Source organism: Thalassophryne amazonica, chromosome 23 (genome assembly GCF_902500255.1).
Source record: "Thalassophryne amazonica chromosome 23, fThaAma1.1, whole genome shotgun sequence".
NCBI lineage: Eukaryota > Metazoa > Chordata > Actinopteri > Batrachoidiformes > Batrachoididae > Thalassophryne > Thalassophryne amazonica.
This window is the reverse complement of record NC_047125.1, coordinates 18,401,226-18,425,017: the sequence shown is the minus strand read 5'-3', so window position 1 is coordinate 18,425,017 and position 23,792 is coordinate 18,401,226. Positions and strand designations below refer to the sequence as shown.

Sequence of the window (23,792 nt, the reverse complement as noted above, 5' to 3'; positions counted from 1 at the left end):
CCATCTGTATCCTTTATCGCCCTCACCTTCATCGCAGTCTCTACGTCTAGCCAATCGATAGGTCTTTTTCTCCTTCCTTAGTGTTTAACTTCATGTATATCACTATACGCCTTTTTATTAGCTACCTCATTGGCAGAGGTGATTAGTTATTTGATACTGATTACCACTGGTGAGAAGTCTGGTGGATAGAATCAAAACAAGATCATTGTGTGCCAGAAGGTGGGTTTGGAAGCCATTGCCAACAACAACAACAACGTCAAAGAAATAATGCCAAGATGTGTTGCAGAGTTCTTCCCTCTGGTGTCTCTTCGAGGTTTCTATTGACTCAATCCCCTAAACTCCTCTCTTTGTCTCTCTTGTCCTCCCCCTGCCTCCTTTTATTTTTAGAGGATTTCACATCAGCTCAAGATGTTATATTAATCTGTTGCCAGGCAGATCTTGGTGCTTGCGGAGTGCTTTAGTGAATCAAAAAGCATTACGCCCAAAGCGGAGGAAGCTTGTTCGATCATCATCTTGATTGCGTAACTGTAATCAAGAGCCATTTGGGTTGTACGTGCAAACAGTTCCTCAAGTCACATAGCATCGGTTGCGACGGTCAGATTTACTGATGGTTTTGGAAGTAGCCATTTCTGGACCCATCATGTTCACCGCCGTCATGCATTTTGTCTCTCAAAGTAGTCTTTGTAGATTCAAAACAGAATGGCCCACAAGATGTTTCTTGGAACACTACTTTGTTAGCACCATACTTGCCCCCCCGCCAACAAGCCTTCCATTGTGTCCCTCCTTATGGGAAAGATAATGGCAGTGCTATTAAATCCTAATCTCCCTATCCAGCATTCTAGTTTCAGCAGTTTCTGCTGTTTTAAAGAGTAATGAGGAACAGAAGGACAGTATTCTTCTTCCCCCTAAACTATCAACTTTGGGGACTGAATGTATTCTTTGCAAGATAATTAATGGCTATAGACAAATGGTGGTTGATTGAGCGACTCATCCCTCTATTTTCAATCACCATCTGCTGTGTGTTGCTGGGAAAAACAATGTTTTACCTCGAGTGTGCCCGAGATGTGGCGTATTAATTAGAACAACAAATCAAGGAAGCTGAAAATGTCTCTATCCCTAATGTGTGTGTTATTAAAGATGTTTTAATTTGCATTCGACTCATATTCAGCCTTTTTGATCGTTTACGAACAGAGCAGTGTTGCTTTGAGGCACTTTTGTTGCACCTTGCCTTACCTTTACCTGCTTCCTCTGCCTCCAGGCCATGACGGGCCTTTAAGAATGTTCGAGCTGGCAACTCTGCGCCGCGCATCAGCAGAGAGATGACTCTCCAGTGTGACCGCAGAGACAGCCAGCTGACAGAGAGCATTAGAGCACTGGGAGCCGACGTCCAAGCTTTTTCTGTGCAACCGAAAAAAGGAGTGGCGAAGCGAGGGTGTTGAGATGAAGCAGGACTGACTCGATGTGACAAGGCACCGCTGGCAGGTGCTCAGAAAGTATCCCAGCATCTCCGCCATTGCTAACTAGCCAATGTCGACAGCAACATGCAAATGTGGCGATAAGAGTGGGATATCATCGCTAATTATTTAGCAATCATCGAGTAGCATCAGTAATAATTAGCGTGATTTCCTGGACTTCAGAACTGAATGGCTTCTTCTAAAATGATGACAAATCAAACATGCTTATTTTCTCTGGGTAAGTAGGACATTTACAGTCTGTTGCTGGCTGTACATCAAGCAGAGCCAATAAAAAGTCAAACATGAGTGACAAAATGACTCTGGGTAACTGTAGTGGTAAACATCCCGGCCCGATGCATAAACCTCTTCAAACTCAAACTATTTTTACACCCAGAGGCAGATTTATGTCAATACAATAGTGCGTAAGATCTATTGCAATTTCGTGTCATGACTGTATTCACCAAACAAACCACTCCAACCCCAAAATGGCCCTCTATGTAGGTACACCGATGTGCTAGCATTCATAGGAGATGCAAGGCATCCATAAATTCTCAGTTTGTAGATGTCAGCAGTACGTGTATAGATGAAAATGTGCAAAAGGTATTTGACACCATAGTACCTGACCCTTTGGGCAAGTTCTGGCAGACATTTGAGGCCCTGGTTAGGGGCTGGTTGAGTCCAAGCATTATTAATTCTTACGTTCATACAGTAGTGTTCAGAATAATAAGTAGTGCTATGTGACTAAAAAGATTAATCCAGGTTTTGAGTATATTTCTTATTGTTACATGGGAAACAAGGTACCAGTAGATTCAGTATTCTCACAATCCAACAAGACGAAGCATTCATGATATGCACACTCTTAAGGCTATGAAATTGGGCTATTAGTAAAAAAAAAAAAGTAGAAAAGGGGGTGTTCACAATAATAGTAGCATCTGCTGTTGACGCCACAACTCAAAACTATTATGTTCAAACTGCTTTTTTAGCAATCCTGTGAATCACTAAACTAGTATTTAGTTGTATAACAGTTTTTCATGATTTCTTCACATCTGCGAGGCATTAATTTTGTTGGTTTGGAACCAAGATTTTGCTCGTTTACTAGTGTGCTTGGGGTCATTGTCTTGTTGAAACACCCATTTCAAGGGCATGTCCTCTTCAGCATAAGGCAACATGACCTATTCAAGTATTTTGACATATCCAAACTGATCCATGATACCTGGTATGCGATATATAGGCCCAACACCATAGTAGAAGAAACATGCCCATATCATGATGCTTGCACCACCATGCTTCACTGTCTTCACTGTGAACTGTGGCTTAAATTCAGAGTTTGGGGGTCGTCTCACAAACTGTCTGCGGCCCTTGGACCCAAAAAGAACAATTTTACTCACAAAATATTCCTCCATTTCTCTTTAGGCCAGTTGATGTGTTCTTTGGCAAATTGTAACCTCTTCTGCACGTCTTTTATTTAACAGAGGGACTTTGCGGGGGATTCGTGCAAATAAATTAGCTTCACACAGGTGTCTTCTAACTGTCACAGCACTTACAGGTAACTCCAGACTGTCTTTGATCATCCTGGAGCTGATCAATGGGTGAGCCTTTGCCATTCTGGTTATTCTTCTATCCATTTTGATGGTTGTTTTCCGTTTTCTTCCACACATCTCAGTTTTTTTTTGTTTTTTTTTTGTCCATTTTAAAGCATTGGAGATCATTGTAGATGAACAGCCTATAATTTTTTGCATCTGCGTATACGTTTTCCCCTCTCCAATCAACTTTTTATTCCAACTACGCTGTTCTTCTGAACAATGTCTTGAACGTCCCATTTTCCTCAGGCTTTCAAAGAAAAAGCATGTTCAACAGGTGCTGGCTTCATCCTTAAATAGGGGACACCTGATTCACAAGTTTGTTCCACAAAATTGACGAACTCATTGACTGAATGCCACACTACTATTATTGTGAACACCCCTTTTCTACTTTTTTACTATAGCCTAATTTCATAGCCTTAAGAGTGTGCATATCATAAATGCTTGGTCTTGTTGGATATGTGAGAATCTACTGGTACCTTTTTCCCATGTAACATAAGAAATATACTCAAAAACCTGGATTAATTCAATTTAATTTATTAATTTCAATTTATTAATTTATATAGCGCCAACTCACGACAAAGTCGCCCTAGGGTGCGTCACACAATTCACAACAACACAAATTAATCTAAAATCAAAATTAAAAGCAAGAAACCACAATAAAGAGATAAAACACAGTAGAATAAAAGAAACAAAGCAAACACAAACAGATTAAATTAATGATAAGACAGTCTAAAAAAGTGGGTCTTCAGTCTTGATTTAAAAGTCTCCACCGTGTCAGACTGCCGAATAACAGCAGGTAGATCGTTCCAAAGATTTGGACCACGGTAGGAGAAGGCTCTATACCCCACAGACTTCTTGTTCATCCTCAGAACACACAGAAGCCCTGTGCCCTGCTAACGCAAGAGCCTCACAGGTATGTAGGGCTTAACCAAGTCCGCCATGTAGGAAGGTGTCAGTCTATGAACAATTTTATAAACCAACAATAAAACTTTAAAATCCGATCTGGCAGAAACCGGTAGCCAATGAAGGGATGCCAGAATGGGAGTAATATGGTCAAACCTTCTACTTTGTGTCAAAACTCTGGCAGCAGCATGCTGTACCCACTGAAGTCCTCGAATGCTAGACTGCGCCAGGCCAGAAAATAAAGCATTACAATAATCCAGTCTGGAAGAAATAAATGCATTTAACAAAGTCTCAGTATCAGCCATAGACAGGATGGGACGAATCCTTGCCACATTTCGCAGATGAAAGAAGGCAGTCCTCGTAATGTCTCTAATGTGGGGGCCAAAAGACAATGTAGGATCGAAACGTACTCCAAGACTCCTCACTTTGTCCATATGATGCACAACACATGAACCAAAATTAAGCGCCATTAATCTTTTTAGTCACATAGCACTGCTATTATTGTGAACACTACTATACATTCACCAGACACAAGCATCATGTGAGATGTGAGATGTCTCAAGTCAACATGAAGAATGGGCTGTTGGTTGTCAAAAAGTCAATCTTGCATTTCATTTGAAATCAAGGTTCCAGAGTCTGGAAGAAGAGTGGAGAGGCACAGAACCCACGTTGCTTGAGGTCTGGTGTGAGGTTTCCACAGTCAGACATCTGCTGGTGTTGGTCCACTGTGTTTCATCAAATCCAAAGTCAGTGCATCCCTCTACCAGGAGATTGTAAAGCACTTCATGCTTCCATCTGCACACAGGTTTTAGGAAGATGCTGATTTCCTTTTCCAGCAGGACTGGGCACCTGCCCAGAGTGCCAAACTACTAGTAATTGGTTTGGTGACCATGACATTGCCATACTTGATTGGCCAGTCAATGTTACCTGATTTGGACTCCAAAGAGAATCTACGAGGTGTCCTCAAGATTAAGATGAGAGACAGCAAAACAACAAGAGATGAATTGAAGGCTGTAATCAAAGAAAGCTGGGCTAAAACATCCTGAGCAGTGCCAGAAGGTGACCACCTCCATGTCAAAGATTTGCGCAAAAGGAACCCCAATCAACTGGAGTGCATAAATTAACATACTTTTGAGGAGTTCAACATGTCTGTATTATAAATCTTTTTTTTAATTGATCTTGTGAATATGTTAATATTTAAGATACTTTTTTCCTCTTTTTTTTTTTTTTTAGTTGTAGGCTGCAATTATCAAAATGAAAATAAAAAATTTTCACTTTCTGGAATTTGATTTGATTGGCTTTTTTGAGCTACACCATGTCCCACCTTTGCATAAGTGGCACATCATCACTGATTATTCATACACATGCCTTATGTATCTGGCCCCATGACGGGTCCAACAATGTACCATTGGCGCAGGTCTCCAGCTGACATGAATGTAATGCGGGCTGTACTTTTTGTCTTGAGGTTTAAAATGTCTCATACAATGGCTCAATTCAAGCATTCTTGGGGGAAAAAAGAGAAATGCTGAGTGCTCTTTCTCTCTGTTTCCCTCTGCCTCTTACAGTTGACTCTAAATCCGGTTCCCAGCTACTTAGCCTGCACAGCTACTCACTCAATACACAGTCACGAAACAACTCTCTTGCTTTCTACAAGCCCCAAGCCTGAGCCCATGTATCATGCAGCCAGCCATCACAACACAGTAAAGCAGACTCATGGACAGTTATTGTTTGTTTGTGCTATTTCTGTCAATGTACAGTCTGCAACAAATGGCTCCATAATGCAATCATTCTTTGCTACGATCTTGGACTCCCTTCCATTAGGCTAATGGTGCTCTGTGACTGTCCTGAGCTTCCTGGCTGTTGAAATAGTGAACGTGAGAAGTAAGAAAGGGGCCCCTGGTTTAATTGGCGTGTCTGTGATAAACCCGTCAAAGCATCTTGCACGAGATATCACCCCAGAAGTTTAAATGGGGTTGTTGTGGCTGTTGTCGTGATCTTGCCAGCCATTAGCTGCAAGTAATCGATTTAGGATGAAAAGATGGGGCTCAGCCTTGTTCCTGCTCCTCATCATTTTGCGGTGCAGATACACCTTCAGTGACATTACCGCCCCCATTGAAAAGTCTTCAGCTTCTCTGGAAACAGCCCGTCAAACTCGGGTTTATTTATGCAGCTGAGGGAGCAGAGCGCAGATGTAGACAAGTGTTTGTGTCATCCAGCAATGCCCTGTTCTAGTTTGTGATGTCACCTGCATTGAGGCGGCTGAGCTCAATTTGAAACATTCTGAATTTTTATTTGGAGCACAGGTTTTGACACTGACATACGGTACACCCTAGAAACGGGGGAAAGTATATTTCCCTCTCTTTATTCTCTCTCTACTATCAAACCATTGCTTTATCTTGTCAGATGATTTAGTCATTATTGTTGCATATCCTTTTAATCCTTGTTTTGTAGGCATAATTACATCTGAAATGCCAGTTCTCCCCCATTTGGATTCCCCTTGTCTCAGTGTGAAATTACTCAGGTTTCCAGCAGGGTAACGCCGCTACCTCCTGTTGATAGCGCACATTAAATGATGCAATAATGCAAGCGCAGCTTGGCATGCATACATTCTTGGAGCTAGCGAGACAAACAATTACGAGCAGTGAAGCTAAAGCTGTCAAACAAGGTTTGGGATGGGAAAGCGTCTCCTTCAGTCTGAGTGTTTCTCTTTGCTCCTTGTCGGTGCCTCGTACCCTCACACATCTGCATTGGTGCCGCCCTTGGGGTGCCATCAAGAAAACACAGCCTATTTATCAGTTGTCAGCAAGTCAACGCCTAATTCAGCAAATATTTTTTGCCTCGCAAACAGTGCAGAAGATTTAAAGGCAACCCAAAAAGCATAACAGTGTCTGTAGTTAATCTTTGTAGTATTTTCTCGACTATTCAATCAAATGTTAAAGAACCAAAAGTGAACTACAAGTTTGGCACCAGGCAACTGATTTACATGTGTTAGCTGTACCCTCAAGACCTTTCAAAGTTTCACGTCTCGGTGGATTTGCCCCGGTAATGGCAAGTAAATGAATGACTAAATAAATAATACTCACGGTACTCTGTGTAGCCCCAGGCTTTTGCTGTATAATGTGATTAGCAGAGGCAATTAAATGACACAAAAGTTATATTAGTTGCGGCATGGTGCAGTTTACTCTGAAGTTATTCTGCTATAACCCCACATCCTCCAAGCTTCAAGGAAATCTATATTTTTTACCCTATGGATCAGCTGCTCCTACCGTTCCATCTGTCTTAGATAAGAAGACCTTTAAATAATCAACAGGACTCAGATAGCAGCCTTGTCTGTTTTTTAAGTTTGGGAAAACAAGAAAAAGGCATTAATGTTAAGTGTGCAAAGCTGAGTCACTCCAAACTTTATTTTTAGACCCCATAAAAGAAGCACCAGCCCCCAACTTAAGAAATGGCATCATTTGATAAAAATCACTCTGCCGCCGGCACAGGGAGAAAGAGGAATTGTAGTGCCAAAGTAGACTGAAGGCACTTCCAAACTGAAACTCTATCAGATAAGAAGAAGCAAACTGAACCAATCACAGAGGAACATAAGAGGGACAAAAGATGAAAAGGGGGGCGGGGGCACTGAGTCACACAGGAGTGATCAAGAGTAATTCATTAGTCCTCTGTGAAGAGGAAAGTAAAATCAGGCTTATTATCTACTTCTCCTGCTCTGTTTTTCTTCGTAACAATCAGGAGGAGAGGCGGGTGGTGTACGTGGGGCGACTGAGGTCCGACTGCACCCGGACAGAGTTGAAGCGCCGCTTTGAAGTCTTTGGCGAGATTGAAGAATGTGCAGTGAACTTAAGGGACGACGGGTAAGACCGCACCACTCCGAACCATAGTTACATACTAGAGTAAGGGGATCTGATTTTTTTTTTTCCCCCGTTGCTTGGCCCTTTTTGTACATCACAGGGCAATAATTGCCAAACTGTTGAGAGTCTTTGTACAGTGTGTATATAGTTGTGAGACTTGCACACTAACCAGTAACTTAAGGGAATGACTGGTTGTCTTTGGGAGCAGGTCTCTCTGGGGAACACTTGAGTAATGGCTGTAGGTCAAATGACTGGTTACATAGGGGGATCCAGATAAAGGGGACTACTGTACTTTTTGCATTTTGAGGGGACATCAGTTACAACATTGCCATGTGGTGCATGTTACTGACCATGATCCAGCGTGCAGACTCCTCAGTAGTAAGGACCTTACCAACTGGACAAGGCCAAAGGCATTCACATGGATCAACTGGGTGAGGTGATCCATGGATGGACCACTCTACTGGCTGGGTTATTGAGAATTGGAACCCAACATAGTCTTGTAGGATGGTGGAGGAAGAAATGCACAACACCAATGCATGCTCCTATACCTCCCCAAAATCAGCACCACGATCCCTTCAGCACTGTATAGTTTACCTTGGACATTTATTTGAGCCTGCAGATTGTCTGGATAAATATGAAACATTTTCCTATCTGTTAAATTTGGCAATCCCAAGAAAACTTTTTGTTTGCTCTCAGTTTGTTAGTTTTTGTATCTACACATCTCCAAATGTCCACATTTAAAGCTGCCCCTATATACAGTGCATCTGGAAAGTATTCACAGCATTTCACTTTTTCCACGTTTTACAGCCTTATTCCAAAATGGATGAAATTCATTTATTTCCTCAGACGTCTACACACAATACCCCATAATGACTATGCGAAAAGGTTTTTTGGAAGTTTTTACAAATTTATTAAAAATAAACAAACCTAATAAATTACATGTACATAAGTATTCCCAGCCTTTGCCATGAAGCTCAAAACTGAGCTCAGGTGCATCACATTTTTCCACTGATCATCCTTGAGATGTTTCTACAGCTTAATTGCAGTCCACCTGGGGTAAATTCATTTGATTGGATATGATTTGGAAAGGCACACACCTGTCTACATATAAGGTCCCACAGTTGACAGTGAATGTCAGGGTACAAACCAAGCATGAAGTCAAAGGAATTGTCTGTAGACTTCTGAGACAGGATTGTCATGAGGCACAAATCTGGGGAAGGGTACAGAAACATTTCTGCTGCTTTGAAGGTCCCAAAGAGCACAGTGGGCTCCATCATCTGTAAATGGAAGACGTTTGGATCCACAAGGACTCTTCTAGAGCTGGCTGCCTGTTTAAACTGAGCAATTGGGGGAGAAGGGTCTTCATCAGGGATGTGACCAAGAATTCGATGGTCACTCTGTCAGAGCTCCAGCATTCCTCTGTGGAGAGATGAGAACCTTCCAGAAGGACAACTATCTCTGCATCCATCCACCAATCAGGCCTGTGTGGTAGAGTGGCCAGACGGAAGCCACTCATAAGTAAAAGGCACATGGCAGCCCGTCTGGAGTTTGCCAGATGCCACCTGAAGGACTCTCAGACCATGATAAACAAAATTCTCTGGTCTGCTGAGACATGTTGAACATTTTGCCATGAATGCCAGGTGTCGTGTTTGGAGGAACCATGCACCATCCCTGCAGTGAAGCATGGTGGTGGTAGCATCATGCTGTGGGGATGTTTTTCAGCAGCAGAAACTGAGAGACTAGTCAGGATTGAGGAAAGAGGAATGCAGCAATGTACAGAGACATCCTGGATCTTTCAGCAGGACAGTGACCCAAAGCAGACAGCCAAGATATCAAATGAGTGGCTTTAGGTCAACTCTGTGAATGTCCTTGAGTAGCCCAGCCAGAGCCCAGACCTGAATCTGATTGAACATCTCTGGAACGATCTGAAAATGACTGTGCACCGACACTCCACATCCAACCTGATGGAGCTTGAGAGGTGCTGCAAGAGGAAGGACAGACCTAACCAAAGATAGATGCACCAAGCTTGTGGCATCATATTCAAGAAGACTTGAGGCCATAATTGCTGCCAAAGGTGCATCAACAAAGTACTGAGCAAAGTGTGTCATTATGGGTGTTGTGATTACAGTTTTGAGGAAAAAAAATGAATTTCATCCATTTTGGAATAAAGCTGTAACATAACAAAATGTGGAAAGAGTGAAGCGCGGTGAAAACATTCTGGATGCACTGTAGTTGTTGTTGCCCCACAGCAACACTCTGACGTATCATTTCCTATTCTTGGCCAGGGACAATTTTGGCTTCATCATGTACCGGTACCCTTGTGATGCCTTTGCCGCCCTTGAGAACGGACACACCTTACGGAGATCAAATGAGCCTCAGTTCGAGCTGTGCTTTGGCGGACAAAAGCAGTTCTGCAAATCACATTACACAGACTTGGGTAAGTGCAGCTCTTTTGTTGTTCAATCTATCAGCCCCCCGTGGTCATGTTGTATTTGTGTAGCGGGGGATTGTCAGTGAAAACAGGAGAATGAGGGTTGGGAACAAGATGTCAAAAAAATAGATAAATAAATAAAACATAGCTTGAGTGATGCTTTTTGAGTAAAATAGAACATCTCTGCAGTGGTAACAATATGAACAATTCCTGAATGTGACAACTGGGCTTCCATAGCTCAGTAGGGCAACAAGAGTTCAGGGTTCAGTCTGTGAACATGCTGAAAAAAGGACTTCTTTACCACAGACTGTATATATACAGATTATAATACACCTCTCCCATCGGTTTTCTGTAGAAAGCTGGAAAAGCCGTTTTGAAGCTCAAAAAGTGCTGCCCTGGTTGTTGCCATGTTGCCAGTTCTTACCCTGCATCCTTGCTAACCCATAAATGAATAAAGTCGTCGAGTGTTGGCAAAAGCCTGCGTGGCAATGAAGACTCATGAACACTCATCTCCCATCTCAGTCACCAAATGCACCAAACAGCTAACCTTGGTTCAGCTGTTTCTCAAATCATATTTTGCTGACTGGGTGGATGATTTTCAGAATACGTAGCTTTGGTGTGGGCATTAAAATTCATGTAATTGTGGATTAACTGGAACCCGACATCATCAAGCTTCTGATAGCTGCTAAAAGTAGTGGCGTTATTAGCATAGAAAATTAAATATTTACATTTCTCTTTATGTAATACTGGCACAAATGATCCATTAGGGGAATTAAACACACAACAAGCCATATTATTACAGATATTTGTAATAAAATGTTATGAAAGAAAGACGAATCCTTGCACAATAATGAGCCACACATACCGGCCTCTGTGCTACTAGAACTGTGACCTTGGTTCACAGCGTCACACAGTAATAGTCAAAGTGACCAATCCCTAATTATGCATAACTTTAAACCTTAAATGTCTTAAACTAAGAGTTATTTAAAAAAAATCACCCTGTGCAGTTGTCATGGAGAGGGAAACTAACCCTAGTGACAAAAAAGCTTTTTTTAAACACTTGGCTATAAAAAGTTCATTTGGGCTGTAAAGCAGGGGATTTTAACATGTGCTTCTATGGCAGTCTGCTCCCTTTGGGGGCCAGCCTCAACAGCCAGTCAAGATATGATTGGGACAAGAATTTAGGAGGAGATGACTGGAGAAAGGTCAGTTCGCCTCTTATTGACTGTTTCTTTTGGACTAGTATGTGTCAGGGCAAATCTGCCCCCCTAGTGGATGTACTTTGAACATTTCTGTGACATGTAACATATGCAGAAACGTACTTTAAATCAAACTGTTAAATTTAAATAAGCATCCAGACTGCAAAAGTATGTTCAACACTGCCAAAACCACTAGGGGGCAGATTTGTACTGGCTTGTCCTGGTCGTAAAGCAAAATACTGCGTCTTCTATGTTTGTTACTACATCTCAATATTGTGGAAATGAGTAACATATTCACATTTACAAGCATTCCTCCACATTTGTGTTTAACTGGGGCAGTTGTTCCACAATCATTGACTGAAAGTGAGTTCCTGAATGCATCATTTTAGTCACTGATGCAGGTATAGGTCAGCTGATCCATTTGATTAATATCCAATGTGTCAGTAAAATGCAGCATCCTGCCTGTGAAAAGATGCTCTGTTTTGGATAGGTGAATAATTTTTTTCTTCCTCTGTATTTATAGCATAGTGATGAAATGGCAATAATTGAGCAGGCATACAGAAAATTAAAGGGAAAGTGCTCTATTATGTCAAATTATGCACAATCTCAGAAGGTGAATCACTAAGATGGGTATTGACTTTGTATCTGCACCGAATTTTCTTCCTACATGGATCCAGCAGCTGCATGCGAGGTCAGCAATGTATAATGCAGGTGGGTCAAAGGGTCACTGGAAAGCAAGAGAGCACCTTCTTCAATAAATGAAGCAGTCACGATACGTTTTCAAAGGAAATGCTCAAAGCCATCAGGTTTGAAAGAGAGGACAGGATGAGAAATTGGCATACAGAGTAACAGTTGCTAAAACTAAAGCCTTAAGGATGCACATTATACTGAGATTGACAAATCAGTCTACTGAAATGGAAAGTCTTCCATTTGACTGGCTCTCTGTCAGAAACCAGCTATTTTGCTTTTGCTTATTCTGATAGCGTATAGCATAGACAATTATAAAAAAAAGCATTCTGTCCAATGCTAGTCATCTTTCTCATTAGTCTGTCTTGTGCGGCTCTAGTCCTTTTTATTTTATTTTTTTTCTTCCTTTTTTGGAGATACTGTCCATTAGTTTAAAATGGAACACAGAGATATTTTTTATCCCTCAAGGTGCGCAACGTGACACAATCCACCCTTCGGCCATTGCATTAGATCATGACTGGCGTCTCCAAGCTGCTGTGGTCATTTCCATTTCTCAAAGCCTTTGGAGCATGCTGCTGGCCCTCCGGGAGCGCCATTTGTGAATCTGACTGTTGTCAGAGATAAGATACGATCACATCTATCACTAAAATAGGATATGTGAGACAGACACATCCATGGCCACCGTCCACCATGCATTTTTTAACCCCCTCACTATTGGCATGTTTGGACATTCTTGCTAAGATGTGATTTTATTTTTATTTTTTCCCCCTTATTTTTTCATACTGTTACCCATTTTTAAAAATATATTTATGTTTCTCATTGTCTTTCAAGTACTAAGCACAATATAAAATTTCAAGTTAGTGTAGCAGTCACCTGAAGAATTGGCAAAATTTGGTGACAGTGATTTCTTGCTCATCCTGAGGTGGCTATTGCCAGTAGGGGAACTTCCCACTAGTCCTATGGTCCACTCTAGTTCTAAGCAGAGCCTTTTGTAGTTGTTCTTACATTTATGGTACGCTATATGTTGCACTAAAGTAGGTTAAGTAATGTTACAAAAGTGTGACAATTAAAAAAGTTATGGTGAATTACCATTATTTGTTGATTTTCAATTCAACAGATTTATAGACAGTAGTACAATAAAAGGTGATTAATGGTCTATGTCAACAGAATAATATGTTTTATATTTGTAAATTGAACAAAACTGGATCTGATTTGTTAGCTATTTGAAAGTATTGAACTTTAAAATCAGTTTGAGGTTGTAATGTACACCATCAAATAATATAAAGAGGTTAGGATGGGTGGACCCTTGGACCAATGGACCCTAGAACTGGTAGAGACCCTCCCCACCAGTAGTGAGGCAATGTCAGATACAAAATGCCATAGCTGAAATTATATGTTATTTCACAAAACCATAAAGTGGATAGCAGTCAAATGTGATGAAATGAACATGCTAATAGAATACATATTGTGTAAAAAACAAACAAAAACTTGCTCAAGCTTATTTTCAAGCCAGCTAACTAGCTTGGTGAGCCATTGTACTAACTGAGCTAGGGTTGTTAGCTTGATGTTTGGCTAGGTATCTACTTGAATAATAAGTTACTTGCTACATTAAGGAAATGTTTGTGCTGTTTAGTCATTGTGAAACATGAATACAAATATTTTAATGTTTTGTTTGTTTTGGGGGGGTGCTGGTTATACTCAAGTAGAGCAGAATTGTATAAAAATGAAATGTGTCAAGGCTAGCTTCTATATATGATTGTGGTACCCTCGAATTTTGCGGAAACTCTTGTCTTAAATGATTGCTGTCAACAGGTTGCGTTACGAAAAGCTCATTGAAATGTTGATCTTTTTGTGTGTTCTGCTCAGTACACCTATTTTTTTGTAGTTGCGCTAATGAGTGGACAAGCAGAGTCGGGGATGGTGGCGAGCATAGATTTGAAACTCCTCATTGCATTTTCTTTTGGGAAACACGCTATATATTGTTGGAAAGCGGTATATCAATATACATTTTCCATTTTTATCCACACAATTCTACAATTTTAGTAACAATACATTCCAAGATTGGATGATATTTTTTGACAGCCTTTACAATGCTTCTGGACCTCAATTTCCCTGAGGGAGTCTTCCCAAGGGATCAGTAAAGTTCTGTCTAATCTCATCTAATCTAATTTAAAAACAGAATTGTTTTCTGTCACAGATGTGCTATCACTGACAGAACTGACACCAGGTTGACTTTGTGCCAGCTGCTGTTAAGCTCCAATAATTATATGTTTTGTTCATGTAATTCGTTCTATTAACATAAAAAAGATCCACATATGAAACAGCAACAGCAGTTCATATACAGGATCCTTCTCCATACACATTTATGCTAATTTTTGTGGCATAAACCACAATGATGTTGCTTTGTTTACATGAATGACGTCAATTCAATTTCATTCCTCAGCCAAGATGCCGGCTTGCGCGACAAGTATGGGCTGTTGATTGAACGATGGTGTAAGGTAGATTTGAATATTGCACCATATAATAGGAGACAAACTGCACTGGACTTAAGACCAGGTTCTTGTTGGTCTCTGGTGCTTTCGCTTTCGGCTGCCTCATTTTAAGACCGACACCCACATATGGGCACACAGATGAGCCTGAGTGGACTTATGTCAAGAATGCTTGTGCTGGGTGGGGCAAAAGACAACTGTGGGACAGTTGTGCTGCAGTGTGCGCTAGTTTGCATTGGTGAAGGCGTGGTCCCAGATGTTCTGTGCACTGGGAATACTAAAGAATTTTTAAATGTTTCAATAATTCTTGCCTTTCTGACTCTGACAATATTCGCCCTTTTCAGACTCCCATTCTGATGACTTCGATCCTGCCTCCACAAAAAGCAAGTACGACTCGATGGATTTTGACAGCTTGCTGAGGGAGGCTCAGCGCAGCCTGAGTAGGTAACCAGTTCAGTGGCGCCTGCTGTCTGTCACAAAGAGGAACTTCTGATACCTCACTGTTGTTTGTCGCTGCTCCGACAACGAGACTACTAGACATTTTACACTCTGTTGTAGAGTATAGAGGAAGAAAAAATCTTTAGACATATGTCAATATAAATGAATATATATCAAAATAAAGTTTACACAAACATAGCTGCTGAAAGCTGGAAGAGACTTTGTGGGGAAAAGCCAGTGAACCCTCAGTACCCGTGCACGTTGGTGCACCCCACTGCTGTACAAGGATCAGTGAAAGGAGAACAACAACAAAAAAAAAATACTTTAAATGATTTTATTTCTCTCAGCACTACAATACCCACAATTCTATGGGGTGGAAACATGCAGCTTTTTTAGCCAGACTTGTTTTCTTTTGCTGATGACTTTCTGCTTTATTTTTTAAATCCGGTGTTTGGATCTGGTGTTACATTACAGGAAGGTGGAAATTCTTGACGTAATGTTGTCTGCGTTTTACGACAACACTGTAGCCGCATATTTACAAATACTATAAAAAGGAATATTTTTTATTTTCTGTACATATCTGATAAAGTTCTTTATTTGTTACAGCTATGCACTGTAAAACGCAGCCTTTTTCCTTAACAAAAATATTAAGTTGGAGAAAAATTTCTTAATTCAGAATGTCGATCTGTAGTGATTACAATACTGTAAAGCATATTGTACACCTAGATGTGATTGTTTAAAAAAAGTGTAAGATTGCTCATTTTGGGGGAGCATGTGAAGAAACATCCTTTTTTTAAGTTTTTTTTGTTGTAGAAAAAAGTCAACCATGTATAGTTTTCTCTGTTTATAAAGTTTCTCAATCAGTGTTTTTGCTTATACAACCAGTGTAAAATGCATTTTTAACGTGTTTTTCATGATTGTAAAAAATGGGCCCCATTTTTTAAATTGTTAATTATGTGGTTTCTGAAGCAATCAGTATCTACACACTCGGTTTGATTTCATTGCTTTATTAGTTTTTCTTTTTGGTTTATTCACGGTGTGAGGGAAAAAAAAATTACTTAATTCAGATCTTTCGAATCACTACGCGTGCATATTTATTTATTTAATATTTGAATCAAATATTTATGGTCTCCAGTTCATGTGGCGTATCAAATTGATTTTATTTGCTATTTATGTTGTTCTCTGATTTGTGTTATTTAACTTACAATCACGAGACAGGGTGTACGATAAAAGGTTTGGTGGGGATAATATTACCTTCTATGCCTTTCAGAAACAATCAAAACATTCAGCTAATCACTCCAGCAGGCAGCCCCTCTTCAGACGCGCTGCTCATCATTTTAATGATTTCTGCCTCCAGCACGGCGGCTCGTTCCGACCCGCGGTGCATCCCCGCTTCTCTTTCCACACACACACGCAAGAACATGAAGCAATAAAACTATTTGGTTGTGTTGTACCACACTTGTCATCGCTCCGATCGCGCTTGATTATGTGAACGCCAAACAAAAGTTTACAATTTGTTTTTGTCTCCTGGATTTTTTAAAGACGTTTTGATGTACAATGTATGTCTATATATATATATATATATATATATGTATATATAATGTATAAATACTACTAATATTATTCACAAGATGATTAATAATAATGATGATAATATAAATAAAAGAAAAACTATATAAAAAGCAATAAATTATTTTTCAGAGTTGTATTTTAGCTCCTATTGTTGTGTGATTTTTCGGACTTGACCCATTACCCAGTCGCTGGTAGCTACAATGACGTCATTCCGTCATCGTGGCGTTACCGAGTGTTGTAACCACTTGGAAAATCTCAGCTTCCATCTGCTATCCCCTTTCAGATGTAATCGAGTCGACGTAACTGTAATGCATTACCTCGTGACACCTGTGTAAGTGACTCTAGCGCCACCGTGTGTGTAATGCGTGGTGGTTTGTCGTGTCGTGCATGGCTACAATCTGTACAGTGTATACCAGCGCCATTCAGATTTTAAATGATAAGCCTGGAGAAAAGTGACTTCCTGACGTATCGCATGCCGCACTGTTTCCCATCAGCCATCTGGGTTTTTTTTTTCCAGTAGATTTCACAGTGGTGTGACTTAACCTTTTGGTTTCTTGTAATTAATATCCCATTTTGAGTATGGAGAAAACCAGAGGAAGGGGAAGAAAAAGTCTACATTGTAACTTTTGCTGACTACAGGCTGTCCCTCATGGAATTTTTACCGCAAACGGGTCATTTTTTTACGATGGAAAGTGGCAAAATCTCAGAGATGAAAGTCTTCCGAAAGTTCCCAGATTTCCAGGTTTGGAGCATACAGCAGTTTATACCCCACATTTTTTGAATTTATGTGGTGCATCGTAATATGAACAGACTGCATTAAGAAATCGTAAATGATGCTCATACAAATGGCGGATGACACTAACAAAAAAAACGAACGTGTTGATGGGGAAAAAAAGATCTGGGCATTATATTCCAATTAGGAAAAAAGCAAAAGAAATCTGTCACTGTAACAGTCTTGAATAGTATCGACAGCCACGGCAGCTGAACTTTCCATCATCTGGTTTACAGTCGACAGCGCAACACCAATAAGTGAATGTAGCATTACAGCGGTAAATGCAAACTGTGTCAACTACCGAGTTTGCTATCCCTGGATAACAATAACTAAAATTTGCATTTTTTAATAAGTTCCACCAGTAATCAGACACACCACAAAGGCATAAGAGAAGGTGGGTTTCCATTACCTCAACACTGTGAAGTAGCGAAATGAAATATCGCAAAAGGCTGGATTTGGAAACTTATTTTGCAAAATTACAATGGAATTTGAATTGTGGACAGAGAAAAAGATACAGAGCAAAAGATATATTTTGCAATATATATTGCAATATTAAATAAAAAAAAAGACATTTTAATTGGGGCTCGGGTTTAGTCCCGAGTAGCAAACCAGGGCACATTTTGAGGCATCATAGTAACTTCTTGATCCATCTTTGTCAATCCTGAACAAACATTGTATACGTAGTCGTTATGGCCATTATTGGCACAAGCATCAAATTTTTGACCTGTTCAAACAATTGATTCGGAGTCTCAAAATCATTGATAGTACACGGTAACTTCCAGGTATTTGTAGTCTGAAGAGCTTCTATCATGTTTGAACTTCTGTAAACTGGATGTTTGTAATGACTACATCTTGAAACTTGTTTGATCGTGCTCCACTGGGGTAAAAATCTGAAGCTCAACTGGCCCTCGTGAATGTTTGTTGCGGCCGTTTCATTCTGTTTTTGAATTTTGATGGATCGGTGTGGACTTTGCCTTCCTTCGCAATGACTATTGGAATTGCAGTTCTCGCAAGGACCTTGCTGGAATTCCGTTTCCCACCAGAGGACAAAACCCAGCAGTTACATTCCATCACTCAATGGAAGCTATCATTTAGTCTTTTTTGTTTTTCTTTTGGTCAACATTTTGAAAATATTGCTTACCTTTTGTGCAACTCTGTAACGGAAACCCAGCTATAATCAATAATTAAAAAGTAGTAGAGGAATGCTTCAAACCCACAAAAAAGGTAACCACCGGAAACCTTTCTTCTCTGATTAATGCTTTTTGTTTTTCTCCTTGTTTTTAATTTTTTCCTCTTTGTAAAGCATTTGGGTAATGGTGTCGTGTCCCATTTGATAGATGTGGCTTTAATCACTGTAATAAAAAAATGCTTTGTAAATTGCTTAAAGTAGCAATATATTATAACACCTTACGGTTGAAATTTGTGGCGGACTTTTAATAATAATGTGACTTATGGAGGACTTTGCCACTGCTTAAACGTTTGTTCGGTAATCATGTTTGTGTTGGAAGGACAATGTGTGTGCGTGTGATTTTAAGCCTGTGTGTGTGTGTGTGTGTGTGTGTGTGTGTGTGTGTGTGTGTGTGTGTGTGTGTGTGTGTGTGTGTGTGTGTGTGTGTGTGTGTGTTGTGGGATTGTGGGATGGGATGGGGGGGGAGAAGGTGGGGCGGGGGTCACTGTGGGTTGTTACCTGTTCGTGTCCTATCCACGTTGCCTTCTGCCAAGTCCTTACCAATGCCTTTGTGGTTCTACCTATTGTACGACTTTCTTGTGAATTTTATTTTTTATGTGCAATTCTCATCAGCCTCACCATGCCAATAAATGGAAATGTGTTTAAAAAAAACAAAAACCTTTTCTTTAGTAGTTTCTCTGATGAATGTCCTTTCATCCGTGCCGTGCAATCATTGTGATTTGTGTTCCTTCTGATTGCGATCAAGGAGACATCCTTGAAGTGTTTTTTTTTTTTTTTTTCCTTCTTGAATGGAAGATCTGAAAAGTTAAAGCGCTGGTTTTAAGTGTGGAAATTTCTCCTAATTTCTCTTGAGCTTATTCATCAAAGTGTTGACTGAAAGCTGTCCTGGCGCATCCCGAACACATCTGTCTCTCTCTCTCTGAAGTTTCTCGCCGAATAAAGAAACTTAATTCAGAGCAACCTCTCTCCTTGATATTAATCTCACCTGGGAGAAGAGACTGTAGTCTTTGTCTGTGTCCATGATGCCACTCTGCACCGTGAGCTCACAGCTTAATTAAAAACTTGGGTGGGGGGACATTTTCATTAACACGATGGCGAGCTAGAGTGAGTTGATGGCGTGCTTGATATTAAGCGAGGTTTCATTGCTTTCACTGCTTCCACATGCTGTCATCGGTGGGCTGGGATCTCTTCATGAAGCTGTCCCCCCCACTTTGTCCGAAAAAAAAAAAGCGGAATGCACATTAAATTTTCATGTTGGGGGTCTGATTGTGTCTTTTTTGATTAAGGCCACTGTTTAGCCCTGGAGAAGAGAGCGGCTGCCTTTCATTTCGGCTCCGCCGCCGCGTTACAGCAGAAGGTCTTCTCCTGGTTGCCCTCTCAACAGAATGAAACAGTCCCTGGAAATCTCCGTCGCTCCTCCCCCCCACACTTCTTTCTTTCAATCACAATACCACAGCTCCCTCCTCCCTTTTTTATATCGGTCGCACATCATTTTTCATTATTTACCAGCGGATTAGCAGCTATTTCTGCTCCACTTGGTTGTAAGTGGTAGTCTTGGAGATAATGGCCTTCAGTGGGGTTGGGCTGAGTGGGACAAATGCTCGCTAGTGGACAGACATCTGTTTTAGTTGACATCTGGATTTGGAGTCTGTATTTTCAGCAATGTGGCAAGAACATTTCGGCAAATAGAATTTCATGACTTTTGCAGAAATGGTGCAGAACAACATGAAAATGCAACTCCTGTGATATTCTCATGTTTCTTTCATGATCTTGTCTCTCATTGCCGTATAAGAGGCATCTATAAGATTAGACTCCCTCGGATTAGTTAATTAAAGCTTGTGAAGTGGAACATGAGCAAGCACTGGTAATTTATATCAAGAGCTCTTTCTTTCCCCATGAACTTGTGACAAAACGTGTAATTCCCTTCCTGTGTTAATGAAGCGCAACGGACACTGAAGCAAAACACATCTAATTCCATCACTTTGAAGTTAAAAAGAGGTACCTTGAGACCACGAATCTTCACCATGGTGGAACAAATGAGGTATGAACCATATGCAAAAACTCTTAGTTGCTCCGGTTAGGGGTTGCAAGAGCAGATAGTCTCACACTGTCCTGTGCATCTTCATCTGTTACTCGAACCACATGTCCTGCACTAACTCCATAACCTCCTCTGCTTTCTCACGCCCGACCTGTACACTTTCAATTTCACTTTTGGAAATATCCCTGGAACTAGAATCTAGAATATAAACCCCTCTACCTTCACCACTTCTGCTCTTTGCAACTTAAACATCCACCGTGCTCCATCTCATTTACACATGTATTCTGTCTTGCTGCTGCTGACTTTCATTCCCCTTCTCTTCAGAGCATACCTTCACCACTCCATTGCTCACCTTAATCTAGTCTCCTCTCTCACTATAGATCAGTGTCATCTGATGCATGCCTGGCTTCATCTATCAGTCTGCCCATCATTATTGCATACAGGAAAGGGCTTTGTAATTCCTACCATATCTTACAGCATGTCGTGATTCAGCAGCATGAAATACATTAATCTATTGGTTCGTGATATTGTCACGAAAAGCGCCACATTTTCATGACGGGAGCACGAATTCTTTCTAATACATTCCGTGACGGCTACATGAAATTAAACATGAAGGGGGAGGGGGGGTGGTTATGGTTAGGGTTGGGAGAAGGAGTAGGGTTAGTAATAGGTAAGTCCCTTCGGCTGCTCCCTTGTTTGCACTCGGGGTCGCCACAGCAAATCCAAGGTGGATCTGCATGTTGGAATTGGCATAGGTTTTACGCCGGATGCCCTTCCTGACGCAACTCCACATTACATGGAGAAATGTAGCAGGGGTGGTATTGAACCCGGAACCTTCTGCACTGAAACCAAGCGCATTAACCACTTGGCCACCACCCCTGCAATAGGGTTAGTAATATTGAGTTAAAAAAAAACCCCTGTCACGAAATTTGAATAATTTCGTGGACGGAAGGACAAAAAAAAAAAAAAATGTGAGTCTGGGTTGCGTAATTCCTAGAGGTTAAATGTGTCCATTCATACAACACATCTCACCACTATCAAACTGTCTTTCTCTATATTCTGTACCACTCTCACATACGTCTCTACATAACTGGGTGAACACATGACTGTAATCACACTACATTTGTCTGTTTTTTCAGTAATGTAATGTGTTACTGTTCTAAATTCTATAATCACACTACAGTTCCTGAGAGCATGCATTTGTCTATCGATGTCCATACTGATGGAATATACAGGGGCCACGGTGGCAGACTTTGATGAAAATAAGTCTCACTTTCCCAAGATTTCATGAAACGTTCTGGGTGCCATGCCACCTAAACATCTCCAGCTTCCATTGGTATATCTTCTGATCCTCTTCATAGGTGCTGTCTTCACGTCATTCTTGCTAATTTATTGCACTTTCTTACTCATCCAGTACATAGTCCAACCTTCACTCCCCCAGTTTTTTGTCCATTTACTTCACCTTCTCAACACATTCTCCTTGCTTGTCAGCACATTTCCATCTGTATCCTTTATCGCCCTCACCTCATCGCAAGGTCTCTACGTCTAGCCAATCGATAGGTCTTTTTCTCCTTCCTTAGTGTTTAACTTCATGTATATCACTATACGCCTTTTTTATTAGCTACCTCATTGGCAGAGGTGATTAGTTATTGATACTGATTACCACTGGTGAGAAGTCTGTGGATAGAATCAAAACAAGATCATTGTGTGCCAGAAGGTGGGTTTGGAAGCCATTGCCAACAACAACAACAACGTCAAAGAAATAATGCCAAGATGTGTTGCAGAGTTCTTCCCTCTGGTGTCTCTTCGAGGTTTCTATTGACTCAATCCCCTAAACTCCTCTCTTTGTCTCTCTTGTCCTCCCCCTGCCTCCTTTTATTTTTAGAGGATTTCACATCAGCTCAAGATGTTATATTAATCTGTTGCCAGGCAGATCTTGGTGCTTGCGGAGTGCGTTAGTGAATCAAAAAGCATTACGCCCAAAGCGGAGGAAGCTTGTTCGATCATCATCTTGATTGCGTAACTGTAATCAAGAGCCATTTGGGTTGTACGTGCAAACAGTTCCTCAAGTCACATAGCATCGGTTGCGACGGTCAGATTTACTGATGGTTGTTGGAAGTAGCCATTTCTGGACCCATCATGTTCACCGCCGTCATGCATTTTGTCTCTCAAAGTAGTCTTTGTAGATTCAAAACAGAATGGCCCACAAGATGTTTCTTGGAACACTACTTTGTTAGCACCATACTTGCCCCCCCGCCAACAAGCCTTCCATTGTGTCCCTCCTTATGGGAGAAGATAATGGCAGTGCTATTAAAATCCTAATCTCCCTATCCAGCATTCTAGTTTCAGCAGTTTCTGCTGTTTTAAAGAGTAATGAGGAACAGAAGGACAGTATTCTTCTTCCCCCTAAACTATCAACTTTGGGGACTGAATGTATTCTTTGCAAGATAATTAATGGCTATAGACAAATGGTGGTTGATTGAGCGACTCATCCCTCTATTTTCAATCACCATCTGCTGTGTGTTGCTGGGAAAAAACAATGTTAATTACCTCGAGTGTGCCCGAGATGTGGCGTATTAATTAGAACAACAAATCAAGGAAGCTGAAAATGTCTCTATCCCTAATGGTGTGTGTTATTAAAGATGTTTTAATTTGCATTCGACTCATATTCAGCCTTTTTGATCGTTTACGAACAGAGCAGTGTTGCTTTGAGGCACTTTTGTTGCACCTTGCCTTACCTTTACCTGCTTCCTCTGCCTCCAGGCCATGACGGGCCTTTAAGAATGTTCGAGCTGGCAACTCTGCGCCGCGCATCAGCAGAGAGATGACTCTCCAGTGTGACCGCAGAGACAGCCAGCTGACAGAGAGCATTAGAGCACTGGGAGCCGACGTCCAAGCTTTTTCTGTGCAACCGAAAAAAGGAAGATGGCGAAGCGAGGGTGTTGAGATGAAGCAGGACTGACTCGATGTGACAAGGCACCGCTGGCAGGTGCTCAGAAAGTATCCCAGCATCTCCGCCATTGCTAACTAGCCAATGTCGACAGCAACATGCAAATGTGGCGATAAGAGTGGGATATCATCGCTAATTATTTAGCAATCATCGAGTAGCATCAGTAATAATTAGCGTGATTTCCTGGACTTCAGAACTGAATGGCTTCTTCTAAAATGATGACAAATCAAACA

General features: G+C 40.9%; 1 protein-coding gene and 1 long non-coding RNA gene across 2 annotated transcripts; one reads left to right on the top strand and one right to left on the bottom strand.

The window, feature by feature from the left end:
• Positions 1-4,571: 4,571 nt before the first annotated feature.
• LOC117505096 lies at positions 4,572-23,134 on the bottom strand. The gene is made up of 3 exons (XR_004559028.1): positions 23,120-23,134; positions 21,653-21,655; positions 4,572-4,665 (listed from the first exon to the last, which is right to left on the bottom strand). It is a non-coding gene; the product is annotated as an uncharacterized LOC117505096 (long non-coding RNA).
• On the top strand, positions 7,529-17,829 carry LOC117505095 (peroxisome proliferator-activated receptor gamma coactivator 1-alpha-like). The gene is made up of 3 exons (XM_034164624.1): positions 7,529-7,797; positions 10,080-10,231; positions 14,945-17,829. Exons 1-3 carry the CDS (start codon positions 7,544-7,546, stop codon positions 15,046-15,048), a joined length of 510 nt encoding a protein of 169 aa, XP_034020515.1. The 5' UTR covers positions 7,529-7,543; the 3' UTR covers positions 15,049-17,829.
• Positions 23,135-23,792: the final 658 nt, after the last annotated feature.